Raw genomic sequence first — 15,907 nt, 5'->3', positions numbered from 1 at the left:
GTCAAGCACTATTGGCATGCTTCGGACTTATGATCTCTGTGCTGTGGCCAAGACTGCTTGCGCCACCACTGAATCATTCCTCAATATTTTCGCAAGAGCATAATGCTTGGCAAAGGTGAGCGAGGATGACCAGGTTGCTGCATGGCATATGTCCTGTAAGGGTACCCCTCTAAGGTACGCAGTAGATGCGGCCATGCCTCTGGTGGAATGAGCGTGAGGTCGTCCTGGTAAGGATTTGTGCCGTAGGGCATAACAACGTGAGATACAGAGGTGATCAAATTGGAAATACGTTGTGTGGAGAGCTGTTGACCCTTGGAGCGCTCGCCGTAGCTATAAAAAGGCGCCGAGACTTTCTGAAGGCTCATGTTCTATGCATGTAGAAGGTCAGTGCTCGTCTAACATCGAGGGTATGTAAATGTGAGTCTTCTGGCGAGGAATGAGGCTTCGGATAGAATGTTGGCAGACTTATGGGCTCGTTTATATGGAAGGGAGAATTTATCTTCGGAAGGAAGGGAGGATGAACGCGAAGCAGAACCCCTTGTTCAGAAAATAAACTGTATGTTGGATCGGCTGAAAGAGCTGCCAACTCACTAACCCGATGTGCTGACGGGATTGCCAGAAGGAATGACACTTTCATTGTGAGCATGCGCAGGTCGCAAGTTGCTAACGGTTCAAAGGGGGGGAGACGAGTTAGTGCGTCCAGTACCAAAGATAAGTCCCACGGCTCCGGAGGGATTGTGAAGGTCGGATATAGGTTATCAAGTCCTTTAGGAATCTTTTAACTAACGGGTGAGCAAACAGCGAATGTCCGTCGATGTGCGGGCGGAAGGCTGAGAATGCTGCCAAGTGCACTTTCAACAAAGCATTTGCTAAGCCCTCCGTCTTCAGATGGAAGATGTAGTCCAAAGTATGCTGCACCGGTAAAGAAAGAGGGTCAAAGTCCCTTTCCAGACACCAAGCTTGGAACCAGTGCCATTTGTAGGTGTAGGCCTTGCGAGTGCTATGGCGTCTGCTATTCATAAGTACATGTTTCACTTCCTGAGAGCAAGTCATTTCTGGTGGCTGAAACCAGTTAGGAACCATGCCATGCCGTAAGATGCATGCGATCGATGCTCGGATGCAGCATCGAACCGTGCCGTTGAGACAGTAAGTTGGGCATCAGTGGAAGTCGTTGTGGCTGAGCGACCGACGTTCTGGACAATTGTGTCAGCCAAGTCTTTCGAGGCCAATAGGGTGCTATGAAGATCACTGTTGCACCCTCCGTCGCTATCTTCTCCAGTGCCCTCGGAATGAGAGGAAGAGGTGGAAACGCATAGAGAAGTTGGTGAGATCCCCAATTGAGCAGAAGAGCATCCCCCAGGGAATTCTTGCCGGTACCCGCCCGTGAGCAGTAATGATGACACTTCTTGTTGTGACGCGTGGCAAAGAGGTCTATACTCGGGAACCCCCAGAGACCGTGAGCCACCTCGTTTTGTAACTCCCCCTCGTGCTGAGGAAGGAAGTGTCTGCTCAGGGTGTTGGCAATGATATTGTCTTTGCCTGGGAGCTACGATGCGGTAAGGATTATATTGTGGTGGATCGCCCAGTTCCACAGTCGTATCGCCTCCGCGCACAGGGATCGTGAACGGGCCCCGCCTTGCCTGTTGATATAGTGCACCGTGAATATATTGTCGGTGAGGATGTGGACTGCACGACCTCGGATCCTCTGAAGGAAGTGCCTGCATGCATTGGATACAGCTCGCAGCTCGAGATTTATGTGTAGAAGTGACTCCTGTGCCGACCAGAGTCCTTGAACTCGTTGTTGTTGCAGATGTGCGCCCCAACCGATCAAAGAAGCATCCATTGTGATCTGCACTGTGGGTCTTCATGCATGGAAAGGGACCCCTGATAACAAATTTTGCGGGTTGTCCCACCATATTAGTGAAGTCCTGACATGTCCGGGAATGGACACTGTCTTGCTCACAGCGTGTACCCCCGGTGTGTAGACCTTCAACAGCCAATGCTGGAGACTGCATAGATGAAGTCTCGCATGCGCCACCACATATGTGGTGGCAGCCATATGTCCGAGCAGTTTCAGGTAAGTCAGTATGCTGGATCTGGGAACAATTGAAACCGTATGTACCAAGTCCCGAATCATCTGGAATCTTGTTGCAGGTAAGTATACTCTCGCACTCAGTGCATCGAGTCTCGCGCCGATAAACTCCAAGTCCTGACTCGGTGCCAAGGACGATTTGCCGAAATTGATTATGAGGCCCAGAGCCTCGAATACGGCTGTGGTGGTGGTCACTGCCCACATAGCCTCTTTGCGAGTCAGGGCCTTTAATAGGCAATCGTTGAGATACGGGAAAATCGCGATATTGAGGCGTCGGAGGAAAGCAGCTATCACCGCCAGGGTTTTGGAAAACACCCGTGGTGCTGCTGACAGACCGAAAGGTAACACTCGGTATTGGTAATGTTCCGCGCCCACTACGAAACGAAGGAATCGCCTGTGGGCCGAGTGAATAGCTATGTGGAAATAGGCGTCTTGTAAGTCGAGGGATGCAAACCAATCCCCTTTGTGGAGAGCCGGGACGATAGAAGCTAACGTGACCATTTTGAATTTTTGTTTCCTCAGGCAGCGGTTGAGTCGATGCAGGTCCAGGATAGGCCTCCAACCCCCTGACTTCTTCTGGGTGAGGAAGTACCTGGAATAGAAACCTCTCCCCCGAAATTGAATGGGTACCATCTCCACGGCTCCTATAGTAAGTAGTCGGGACACTTCTTGCTGTAGAAGAGTCTCGTGAGAGGGGTCCCTGAAAAGGGACGGGGAGGGCGGGAAGTGGGGGGGAGTGGAGTTGAAAGGGATGGCATATCCTGAAACAACTATGTCGTTGACCCATCGATCGGTGGAAATCAGAGACCAGCGATGTTGATAAGGCCTCAGCCGATGAAGAAATAAGGCTACCTGATTGTGTGACGCTCCCGACAAAGGAGTTGCACGCAGTCCCTCGACTGACCCATCAAACTTGTTGCCAGCCCTGATGCTGACCGGAAGTCTTGCCAGGTTGTTGTCTTTGCTTTTGCTGGCGTTGTCTTGGTCTCTGTTGTTCATATGGCTTGGGGCGGAATGTTGCGTAAGAGAAGGGTCTCTGTTTGTTATAGGGCGTATACCTCTTACGTTTATACGGAGGCGTATACATACTAAGCGTTCTAAGAGTCATACGGGAATCCTTGCCCGAGTGGAACACCTGATCAGTGGACTGGGCAAAAACAGACTGACGATCGAAAGGTAAGTCTTCCACTTTGTTTAATAACTCCCTTGGAGCAGCTGCTTGGTGCAGCCATGACCCGTGACGCATAACTACCGCAGTAGCCGTGGCTCTAGCTGCTGCATCAGCCGTGTCTAGGGCGATCTGAAGCGCTGTTCTGGCCATTGTGTAGCCCTCTTGTATTACCGCCCGCAAAATCTGGCGCTTAGAGTCTGGTAGGTGCTCTAGAAGAGGGACTAATTTGGAGTAGTTATCGAAGTCGTGATTGGCAAGGGGGGGGGTCACGTAATTGCACATCCGGAGAACTGAAGTGGCAGAAGAATACACTTTTCTACCTAAAATGTCCAGGCGTTTAGCCTCTTTATCACTTGCTGTATTTTTATTTTGGGCAGTCTTTGATCTTTGCTGGGCGGCATCCATAACAAGGGAATTGGGCTGGGGATGCGTAAACAAAAAGTCCATCCCTTTTTGGTTTATAAAGTATTTCTTGTCCGCCCTCTTGTTAGTTGGTAAAGAAGCGGCGGGGGTCTGCCATATATCATTAGCGATTTCCAGGATAGCCTCATCGAAGGGCAGAGCCAGTTTTGATTTTTGTGAGGACTGCAAGTTCTTCAGCAAGGGCTGTTGCTTTTGCTGTACGTCCGTAATTTGGATACCCTGAGATTGTGCCACTCTGGCAAAGAGCTCCTGAAACTGTTTGTGATCTTCCGTGGGGGATAGTTCACCAGGAAAGACAGCATTGTCTGGAGATGACTGGTTGGCCGGAGACTCAGGGGTCTGTGGTTCCCTATTTGAGTGTAGTTGTTTTCAGACGTGTCCTGACTAGTAACTGGCATCGTGCCCTCCACAGGCACTGATGGAATCACGGGCGAAGGTGCGCTAAGTGGAGATGCTGGGCGTGTGGTTTGCGGAGATTATGATTGTGGATATCGCGTGGTATGAGGACACCGATGGTCATCATAGTGACGGTCACATCTCCGACCGTGAGTCGGGGATCGTCTAGGAGTGTAGGCTCTAGATGCCTCGCATCGACGTGAATATCTCGAACGTCCCGAAGACCTCGGTAATATAGATGTCAGAAAAACGAGATGGTGAACGAGAATAATAGGAATAGCGTCGTTGATTGTGGTAGCGATAGTGATGGTATGACGGTGATCGCTGCAGTGATCTATGATATTGGTCTCTAGTGGAGACAATGAGAAGCACGATGGTTTTCAGAGCAGATTGAAGCTGGTGACCAAGGCCCCAGAGAGAACCGTGCTCTTTCAGGCGTGAGTGAAGGGGTCTGAACGCGCCTTGACTTGAAGGGCACCTCATTCGGCACCGAACAATCTGCAGGAGAAGAAGGTGCCATTTGAAGTGGTGTAGTCCCAGTCGCATGGCTGCCCTAGAGTTGAATCAGCAGTGCCGCGGGAGTTAACAGCTGTGCCGGTGCCGGAAGAGCCTGCAGTGTAGAGTGCTGCGCGGTGCCGCTGGCTGCCTGCAGTGCCTGAGTCGGCGCCGTTGCTTGCGGCACCGCAGGGAGCAAGGTCTCGTCAGCTGGCACCGTGAGCATGGGTGCCAGCAGAATTGTCATTGGCTGTGCATGCGTAGTATCAGCCGGTGCCGGGGCCGCCACTGCTGCTTGTGGCCCGACCGTTGGAGCCTTTGCCGGTGCCGAGTCTGCCCGCGGTCCCTTACAGGGAGCCCGCATTGGGTCTTTTGATCCGACCAAAGTCGGAGCTGAGGCACTGCGGCTCTTGCCCGGCTTCTCTGTCGGGTGCCTCGGCAAAGATCCAGAGGTACCCGGTCTGTCCCGTACGTTCCTGGGCTGTGGCTCGGCATTGTGGAGCTTCTTCTCAGATGAACGGGACAAGTGAACTCCCGAGGCAGCGGGAGAAGACGTGGTCACATCGGACTGGAGGGCTTTGTTGAATAAAATCACCCTCAGCCTTATTTCCCTATCGCGCCGAGCGCGGGCTGGTAGTTTCATGCAGTGAGGGCACTTCATAGGGATGTGCCCGTGCCCTAGGCATTTAATGCAGTGGGAATGCCCATCTGAGTCTGGCATTGCCTCCTGGCACTGGGAGTCAGTCAGTCAGTCAGTCTCCTTCCTTCCTTCCCTTCCCTTTTTTTTTTAAAGGCTACTACAAAAAAATAAACTAGGACGGAAACAAGGAACTTGAGACTAACTAACTATCTAAGTAAAAACTACTAAGAACTATTAACACTATCCTAACTATAAACTGCCAAGTGGCAAACAGATTTCTAAATGAAACTTCCTTTTCTCCTCAGGCCGGAGAGGGAGCGCATCCTAGGTCCGTCTGCGGCCGTGGACAGTTGAAGGAAACTGACGAGCCGGCCCGCGCTCAGCTCTAACGGCGCGAGGCAACAGGAGCGCATGCGCGTGCCGGCAGGGCTACTGCTGTGGAAGTTCCTCTGTTTTGCGGCGCCGGGACGGACCCAGCACCTCGAGTGGAGCACCCACGGGGACACTACTTGATGAAGAACCACTTTGTCCTTATGGAATACCATGAAAGAAAGGTCTGCCATGAGAGCGCCAATTTCACTCAACCTCCTGGCAAATGTGACAGCCACCAGGAAGACCACCTTCATAGAAAGGTGGAGCATGTCGCCACAGGCTGAAATTGTTTATGAGAGAGAACCTGAAGGACTAAACTGAGGTCCCAGGCTGGAACAGGAGGCCTCATAGGCAGGGAAGTGTTCTGTAAGCCTCTTTGGAAACACTTGGTTGTTGGGAGGGTGAAAACTGATTTGTTATCCATCGGCTGATGAAGAGCTGTAATGGCTGCCAGGTGGATCTTTAAAGAGCTGAATGCAAGGCCCAACTCCTTAAGCTCTACGATGTATTGTAGAATGCCTGCCAGAGGCACGGTGGCTGGATCTAGGCCTTTTTGCTCTTACAACAATGAGAACCTTTGCAACTTGTCAAGATAAGAGTTTCTGATTGTTATTCTGCAACTGTTCAGTAAAATATGTTTGACCTGATCAGTGAATGTGGCTTCTACAGAGGTGAGCCATTGAGGAACCATGTGTGGAGGTGTAGTGCCTGGAGGCATGGATGGTGAACTCACCCACCCTCCCGTGTTATGAGATGAGGAAGCAGCAGGAGCCACCACGGTCATCTCTTGGACATCTGAAGCAGCTAAGTATACCATGTCTGCCTGGGTGACTCCAGAGCCATAAGGATTTCTGTGGTTGGATCAGATCTTATTTTGATGGAGGAGTGGAATTGGAGGAAAGGCATAAAGGAGAGGTGTGTTCCATTGTATTGTAAATGTATCCCCCAGGCAGCGTGTGCCTATGCCTGTGTGTGGACACACTTTGTTGGCATTGGTTGCAAACAAGTCCACTGTAGGACACCCTCAGTGGTAAACAATTGATGGAGGACCGTGAAGTCCATTTCCCATTTGTAACTGGAGTTAAACATTCCTGCTGAGGTTGTTGGCAGTGAGATTGTTTTTGCCCAGTAGGCATATGCCATCTGCTATGAATCAAGTCCAGAGGTGGATGGCCTCTGTGCAGAGAGCATAGGATCTGCTGCCCCTCCACTCCCCGCCTGTAGAACATTGTCACTTGATTGTCCATAAAAGTCTGCACCATGTTGTTATGTATGCGGTGTAAGACATGTTGGCATGCATAGAATGCCACCCAGAGTTCTAATACATTTATGTGCAGGTTGCATTCTTGTGGGGATCACTGTCTTTGGATCATGAGAAGACCTGAATGCACCCCCCAACCCAGGAGAGAAGCATCTGTTGTGATGGTCACGGATGGGGGATGTTAGTGAAAAGGTACCCCAACGCACACGATTTTTGGGTCTGCCCACCAGTCCAGGGAGCATCTGATTCTGGTTGGGATCGATACCAGTTTGTTGATGCTGTTGTATTGTGGCTTGTATACCTTCCTTAAGCACTGCTGCATGGGGCTCATATGCAGTCTGGCATGTAATACTACTGAAGTGGCTGTCGCCATGTGTCCTAGTAACTGCAGGCAAGTCCTTGCTGGGACTTATGGACTGGCTTGGGCCAATGATGAGAGAGGCCCTATATAGTCTGAAACCTTTGTCGCAGGAGAGAGGCTATGGCTTCCACATAGTCAAGGTGAGTGCCGATAAACTCCATTGTCTGAGTTGGGTGGTGTTTGCACTTGGAGAGATTTATCTGTAAGCTAAGGGTCTGAAATAGAGTCCTGGTTAGGGAGATCGCATTTTGTGCCTCTAGTCTTGTGGTTGCTTTTATTAAGCAGCTGTTGAGGTAAGGGAATATTGAAACACCTTGTCTGTGCAGATGTGCAGCAATGACCGCCAGCACCTTTGATAAGACCCTCGGGGAAGCGGAGAGTCCAAATGGCAGCACTATGCATTGGAAGTGTGCATCACCCACTGCGAATCTGAGGTACTTGTGATGTGCTGGGTGAATGGGGATTATAGTGGATAGAGTGACTATCTTGAACCATTATGGTCGTATGTATCTGTTGAGCTTCCTAAGATCGAGAATCAGTCTCCATTCCCCCCCAACTTCTTCGATGTGAGGAAGTAGTGGGAGTAAAACCTTTTCCCTTGTAGCAATGTGGGATGGGTTCTACAGCCCCTAGATGGAGGAGGCGGTTGATCTCCTGTGGGAGAATGTTATGGAGATGTGTCCCTGAAGATGGATGGGAAAAGTAGGTAGGAAGGGGGGTAGAAGAAAAGGGGATAAAGTATCTGTTCTTTATAATGTCCAGTACCCATCTGTCAGTCATGATGGAGGACTCCTGACAGAAGAAACGTGCTAGACATTGACGGAATAGATGATCAGGATGTGGTCACCTTAAACTGAGAGGTGTTACCAGACTCTTGACATGAGCTTCAAAATGTTGTCTTGAAGTTGATGGCTAAGAGGTGGAGGGGTGGTCAGGGGTTTTCCTCTGTCTGGTTTGGCATTGCCTCCTTGTTATCAAAATGCCTTTGCACCTGGCTAAATGGTGTAGCTGTACCTCTGAGTAAAGCTTCATCCCTGTTTGCACTTTACTGTATGAATACCTAGCATTTTCAAAGTGGCCAGGGAATCTTTGAGTGAATGAAGGGAAGCATCAGTGGTGTAGGCAAATAACGTAGAACCCTGAAAGGGAAGATTTTCCTCAGGAGGACTGCACCTCCTGAGGAAATCTAGACAGGTGCAGCCCTGATGACCTCAACACCACTGCTGTTGTGTTGGAGCGAGATGCCATGTCAGAGGCACCTAGAGCAGCTTGAAGGGCCATGTGTGAAATCAGGGTGCCTTCACTGATACTGGCTCTGAACTGCTCTCTTTTGTCTTCTGGAAAACAGTCAATAAAATGTGCCATCTACTCAAAAGTGTGGTGCATGTATTTGGTGAGCATGGCTGTGTAGCTTGATGTGTGTAGTTGAAGGGATTCAGAACAACATGGCTTCCTCCCCATCAGGTCAAGAAGTTTCCACTCCTTAGGAAGAGGTCCTAGTCATACTCTGTTTCCCCCTTTGGTTCACAGCATCAACCACCAAGGAATTAGAGACTGGATATGAGAACAAGAAGTCAGCCCTTTGTGGTGCGACATAATATTTCCGGTCTGACCTCTTGCAGACTGGCGATATTGTTGTTGGCATCTGCCAGATGGCTTTGGCAGGGGCCATGAGGGCTGGGTGCATGGGCAGGGCCAATTTAGCTGCCGGAGTAGTGTGCAATATACTGGTTAAGTTTGTGCTGCCTCTCAGAGAGGCTGACTAGGGAGACCTGTAGGACACTGGCCATCCTCTTGTAAATCTCTTGGAACGACTTAAAAGTTGTCTCCTGCTGTAGGAGGAAGGGGCATCAAGGTATTGTTGGGGGAAGAAGATGAGATGTATGTTGATGAAAGCGAAGAGACAGAAGCCTCATCGTCACCTAATTGGCCTGGGGACGGGGGAACAGCATGGCCTCCACAGGCTGGATCCACCCATTTGGCGGGCCAGATTTGGCCTGCGGAGGCCCTTTTGCCCACCCCTGCTCTAGGTGGTACAGGTGAGGTTGGATGAAGCTGCATCTGTTGTGGTTGCTAGACTCTATAAGGACGCCAAAGATCCCAGTATGGTCAGTTGGCTGGCATTAGCACTGGAAGGGGCAGCTATCAGGGTGGAGCTTGCTGCACTTGCTGCTGCTGTTGAGGTTGTTTTGGGAAGAGTTCCTCGGTGTAACGAGCACCCACCAGGGGCTTGTTGTCTTCATCACTCGATAGTGGCAGTGCCGAACCTGCAGGAGTGGACAGGGTAAACCTGCTAGAGGTGGGCATGCCGTCGGTTCCAAGTAATAGGGTCAACACGAACATCATTCTGAGCTCCACCGTTGTTAAAGGGTGCGGTGCCAGAGGGAGCATGGAGGGTGGAACCACTGTAACCTGCGGTGCAGATGGTACCAACTGTGTGGTCATTTGTGCCCGGTGTTTGTGTTTTCCTCGGTACTGGGGGTGGCATAGGTACCGACAGCACCGAGTGCAACTTAGGTTTCTTCGGTGCTGACAGAGTGTCTGAAGAAACCGTCTCTGACTCTGCCTTCACTGGTACCCAAGCAGAGCTGGGTGGTGCTGGTGGTGCCGACTTTGACTTAGGCTTTTCCAGTGCCCTCTCAACTGCCTTTGTGAGGTCCTTGGATCTTCAGGAACCGTTGGTGCCAGATGGTCCCAGTACCTCCTTGTCCAGTGCCCTAAAGTGGGTTGGTGAAGGGGGAATGTTGGGTGTTTATCTTCATTTTTTTGAGGGGGAGTCACCTTACTTGCTGAATGGGATTTCTTCTTGGATTGATCAGGGGAAGAATTCCTGACACCAGAGCCTGAGGGAGCCACTTTCTCAGACACAGCCACCAGGGAGGGCTGTCGAGGTGGGGTGGAGTCCTCCAGGTCCGAGGCCGGCCTCATGGTGTTTTTCAGGGAGATGAGCTTCAGTTGTAGCTCCACAGCTTTCTGCATACGGGCTGTTTACTGCTTGCAGTGCTGGCATTGGGCCATGGCATGAGCCTGCCCCAGGCACACCACGAGCGCCTGTCAGAAACCAGAATGGAAAGCCTGCAAGACAGGCAGCATTTAAAGCCTGGGGTACCAAGGCAAAAAATGGCCTTAAGAAGAAAAAAGATTTTTTTTTCAAATAATAACTATTTTAACTATTAACTATGAAAAAACCACTATGCTAACTATACTAACAAGAAACAGCTAGTCTTTTGAAGTAAAAGTTGGAGAGCAACTGTGGTTCCAACTGATGCTGCCATCAGAGAAGGAACTGAAGGGACAGTTGGCTGCACAAATGTAGTAGCGGCACTGCACGTGCTGCCTGCTTCACATGCACAGACTACTGGAGGGCACTGCTAACAAAAATCTCTAACAAGGCACACAGTGGCACCCAGACACCTAAGATGGAGCACGTACAGAGACACTCCTTGAAGAACATTTTATTATTTTGGGTAGACACACTCCAGCATGGCCAATATACATGGCAGAGAGTATTATTGCTGGCACATGTATAGCCTCTTCATGCATCTGATGAAGAGGGTTCTAGCCAATGAAAGCCTGTGCCCAAATAAATGTGTTAGTCTTTAAGGTGCTACAGGATTCCTTGTTGTTTTTGCTGAGAAATGAAGATTCCCTTCCTCACTCCCACAGCAATCTGTCAGAGGCTGTTCAGCTCTGGTAGATTCCTTAGCTGTTAGGGGCTTGTAAGTCTAAACAGGCTTGTGAAAAAGCTGAAAAGCTGAATAAATTTTGCTGTGATGGGGAAAGTGATAGAAAGACTAGGAAATGAATGCCTTTCCTTAGATGTTATTCTGGGAGTAGTTGAGTACTTGATCAGCATTTTTATGGGGAGCAGCTGCGTACAGGAAGGCCAAAGGAGCAGGATGACAAAGGAAGTGCGGGAAGGTGTTTTCAGCATCCACTGGTTTGGGGAATGGTAGGTGGTGGTGATAGAATGGTTACTAATGTGATATTTTCCATCCCACTTTGTAAACTGCCTAATGTCCTTAGGAGATATACAGGAATGATGCCATGTTTTCATAGACTTCAGGGAACTGGGACTTGCTAAGAATATGGAGGAGAAGAGGATAGATAAAGTAACTCAACTTGCGGTTGCTTTTGTTTGGGTTATGCATTTAAGTACAGTTATCTATTTTATTTCTGAATTGTCAAGCTTCCTCTGACGAAATAAGAGTTCTAAATGTGTACTACTCTGCAATGCACTTTAAAAAATTGAATCAGAAAATCAGATAGGATAGAAACCATGTTTAGTAGTAGCAGATTCCCTTTTAATTTGTTGCCTCTTAACACTAACTTTTCTTACTTACCACAACAATTTTGGAAACCGGGTAGATTCTGCAAAACTTCAAATGCTTGTTTACAAAGATTCTTGGTCAAATATTCACATGCAATTGAACACAGAAGATTGTGTCGATTAAGGACATCCATTCTATCACAGGGCCACAATGGTGTATTTATAATCCATTCGGACTCTGAAGTAAACAAAACAGAATTGTTTTGAACTAAAATTGGGTATAATAAGTAATAGGCTATGAACATTCTACTGAATACTGACACGGAAGAGAATTTTCAAAACTTCACAGAAAAATACACAATTACTAGGTTTTCATTAAACATTTTACATGGTAGTGAAATTGGCTATAACAGCTTGTCTCTTTTAGAGGGTCATTACACTCTTCTAGCACGAATAATGTAGGGTTCAAAATTTGGATTTAGACTTTCTCTCTTTATTGACTTCTCTCTCCCATTCTCTCCGAGTATATCCTGTCTACCGCTAATCAGCAGTTAGACCCGTTCAGGAGACATGGAGGGAAGAGAAAGAGCAGGGATGGAGTACGGAGAGGGAGCTCGGAGGAAAGGGCAGAATTGGGCGGGAAGAAACTAGGGATGTTAAAATGCATGTATTTTTGTAGACATGTAACTGTTGAATTTTTCAGTGGTTACACATTTACATATGGGGAGGGACAGGTGGAGTGGTTTTCAGTGAGTGGTTTGTAGACCATGCTGTCCCTGAATGTAAAGCTTATGGTCAAAAGGAAAATTTGGCCTTTTAAGATTCTTCTTCAGCTGCATAATGTAAGTGCCCACAAACTGAACTATAACACCCTGAATGGCATTCACACATTGTGGGAAGAGGTCATTTTGCAATGTCTGAACCCCATTTCAAGCTGTGCATGACCAGATGCAATACACAGCTTCATAGGATATGATGCCATTCCTGCTCTCGAGCAAGAAATTGTTAAGCTGGCAAAGGATGTTGGTTTTGAGGTGGGGAGGAGGAAGATGTACAGGACTTGTTGGAGTCTCATGCTGAACTGACTGACTGATCTGGATCAACAACAGATATCTGAAGAAAGCACAGATGATAAGGACAATGTAGAGGAAGACAGGAGTTTTATGACAAAAAATCTCTCCCATCTCTTTGGATTGCTGGATGAAATGGTGAAAAAAGAATGGTGATCTTTTTTGTGAATGATCTGCCAAAGTCTCCTGGGCTCTTAATGATGCAGTGGCTTGCTACAGGGAGCTCTACTGTTCAAAGATTTGCGCAGGAGAACAGACTGATAAACTCCTTTTAAAGCTTTCTGGAACCAAAAAGCCAGCCATAGAAAAGCCAGCTCACAAAAACCCAGCTGCCACCTCTACCTGAGTTTAGCATAATTAACACTTTTATACTATATTACTCTTTTATATTTACTGTATTAAAATGTGCTATGTGCTTGAATGGTGTTAGTAGGGTTCTACATTTTTTATCCAATATTTTATATGCAAAATGTATATCATATAACTGATTATTAAAAGGCACATAGTTTAGATGAAAAGAGTATTGACACAGGCAAATGTGGTGATACTGTAAACACATTCCCCCTTTAATTGTTATGAGGAAAAATTCCCTGGTATGTGTCATTTTGGTGTCCACTGCCCTCAAGAACAAACTAACATAAAACATAACATAACATAACATAAGAGGAATTGTCCCAGACTGAGGTGTCATTAGAGGAGGCTTTGGATCAAACTGATAAACTTAACAGTAACAAGTCACTGGGACCAGACAGTATTCACCCAAGAGTTCTGAAAACTCAAATGGGAAATTGCAGAACTATTAACTGTAGTTTATAACCTAACCTTTAAATCAGCTTCTGTACCTAATGACTGGAAGACAGCTAATGTGATGCCAATATTTAAAAATGGCTCTAGAGGTGATCCTTGCAATTACAGATCAGTAAGTCTAACGTCAGTACGGAGCAAATTAGTTGACGATATAGTAAAGAATAGAATTGTTAGACACATAGATGAACATCATTGCTGGGGAAAAGTCAACATAGTTTCCGTAAAGGGAAATTATGCCTTACTAGAGTTCTTTGAGGGTGTCAACAAACATGTGGACAAGGGGGATCCAGTGGATATAGTGTACTTAGATTTCCAGAAAGTCTTTGAAAAGGTCCTTCACACCAAAGGCTCTTAAGTAAAGTAGTTATCATGGGATAAGAGAGAAGGTCCTCTCGTGGGGATTGATAACTGGTTAAAAGACAGGAAACAAAGAGTAGAAATAAATTGTCAGTTTTCAGAATGGAGAGAGGTAACTAGTAGTGTCCCTCAAGGGTCCGTACAGGCACCAATCCTATTCAACTTATTTATAAATGATCTAGAGAAAGGGATAAACAGTGAGGTGGCAAAATTTGCAGATGATACTCAATTGCTCAAGATAGTTAAGACCAAAGCAGACTGTGAAGAGTTTAAAAAAGATCTCACAAAACTAAGTAATTGGGCAACAAAATGGCAAATGAAATTTAATGCTGATAAATGTAAAGTAACGCACATTGGAAAAAATAATCCCAACTATACATACAAAATGATGGGGACTAGTTTAGCTACAACTACTCAAGAGAGAGATCTTGGAGTCATTGTGGATAGTTCTCTGAAAACTTCCAATCAATGTGCAGCGGCAGTCAGAAAAGCAAACAGAATGTCAGGAATCATTTAAAAAAGGGATAGAGAATAAGACAGAGAATATCTTATTGCCTCTATATAAAACCATGGTACGCCCACATCTTGTACACTGCGTATGGATGTGGTCGCCTCATCTGAAGAAAAGATATATTGGCATTGGAAAAGTTTCAGAAAATGGAAACAAAAATGATTAGCAGTTTGGAATGGGTCTCATATGAAGAGAGATTCAAAAAACTTGGTTTTTTCAGCTTAGAAAAGAGGAGACTAAGGAGGGATATGATAAGGGTCTATAAAATCCATGACCAGTGTGGAAAAAGTGAACAAGGAAAAGTAACTTACTTGTACCCATAACATAAGAACTAGGGGTCACCAAATGAAACTAACAGATAGAAGATTAAAAAACAAACAAAAGGAAGTTTTTCTTCATGCAGTGCACAATCAACTTGTGGAACTCGTTGATGGAGGATGTTGTGAAGAACAGGACTTTAACAGGGCAAAAAAACCCCATAAAAACAAAAAACCCTAGATAAATTCATGGAGGTTAGGTCCATCAATGGCTATTAGCCAGGATGGGTAGGAATAGTGACCCTAGCTCCGGTTTGTCAAAGGCTGCAAATGGATGACAGAAGAGGGATCATGTGATGATCACCTGTTGCGTTCACTCCCTCTGGGGCATCTGGCATTGGCCACTGTTGGGAAGACTGGATACCGGACTAGATGGACCTTTGGTCTGACCTAGTATGGCCCTTCTTATGAGGAAATATTCCCTGGTATATGTCACTTTGATGTCCAGTGCCCTTTTCAAGAATACAACCCTGATATATACAGGGTACCCCTGATATTATATTTGAGTTTATTTAACTTCAAATCTTGAGTCTAATAAAATAACATTACCTCTCAATACCCATGTTGCTCCATCCAGACTTCCACTTTTAAGAAAGATTTCTGCAGCAGCATTAACAATTTGGCATTTTGATGCTAACCTTTCTGGACCAATGAGTCCTTTCAAGTTTGTGAAATGAACCTGCAGTTCATGTAGTTTATCCAAAACTTTCCTGCCCTAAAGCAAGAGAGGAAAAAAAGCAGGGTGCAAATGAATAATTGTCAATAATTAAGCTATGTGTAGCAATATTAGTCAACTGTTCTGATTCTAGGACCAGGTTTATCTTAAAAATAAAATCAATTTTAATATGTATTAAACATGCATATTTTAGTAAGTTTATATGCAATACATATGAATTTCAAAGCACAGAACTTTTTCATCTTTTCAAATGGAGAATCATACCAAAGATGTCATTTGGTGCATTCTTTGCATGATTAATGAATTCAACATTTTTAAATGCATGATTTTAAAAAATACAAGTAGTAAGAGTGCACTATAACTCTAAAATCTTTCTTGTTTTAGAAGTAGAGATTACGAATCAGGTGAAAAAAAAATCAGTAAAGCTTTGCTGTCTTTTCACTTGCCTGAACTGTTTATAACAATACACAAATAAACCTCAAAAATACTTAAAATGGAAGTCATTTGTCCTATCAACTAACTAAGAGCCTAATTTAAATTGATCATGGTATACTCGCTCCCACATTTCAGGAGAGGAAATAAAACATTTTAATTGTAGTTTCTCTTCCATTTAAGGAAAATATTTGAACATCATTCAAATTTAATTCCTTTTAATGATTATCCTTACGGGAAAAAAGACTAATGGTGT

General features: G+C 46.3%; 1 protein-coding gene across 6 annotated transcripts in view; it reads right to left on the bottom strand.

Annotated features, from left to right (window-relative positions):
• TOPAZ1 (testis and ovary specific TOPAZ 1) overlaps window positions 1-15,907 on the bottom strand; it is a 130,275-nt gene that overhangs the window by 22,323 nt on the left and 92,045 nt on the right. For all 6 annotated transcript variants that reach the window (XM_025190288.3, XM_025190286.3, XM_025190283.3 and 3 more), the window contains 2 exons: window positions 15,093-15,258; window positions 11,555-11,719 (listed from right to left, as the gene is read on the bottom strand). In XM_025190288.3, coding sequence (XP_025046073.3) covers window positions 11,555-11,719; window positions 15,093-15,258 — 331 coding nt within the window. The remainder of the gene's footprint in view (window positions 1-11,554; window positions 11,720-15,092; window positions 15,259-15,907) is intronic.

This window comes from Pelodiscus sinensis, chromosome 2 (assembly GCF_052426305.1).
Source record: "Pelodiscus sinensis isolate ZL-2025 chromosome 2, ASM5242630v1, whole genome shotgun sequence".
Taxonomy (NCBI): Eukaryota; Metazoa; Chordata; order Testudines; family Trionychidae; genus Pelodiscus; species Pelodiscus sinensis.
Note: the sequence above shows the minus strand (reverse complement) of the source record. Positions and strands in the feature narration are given on the sequence as shown.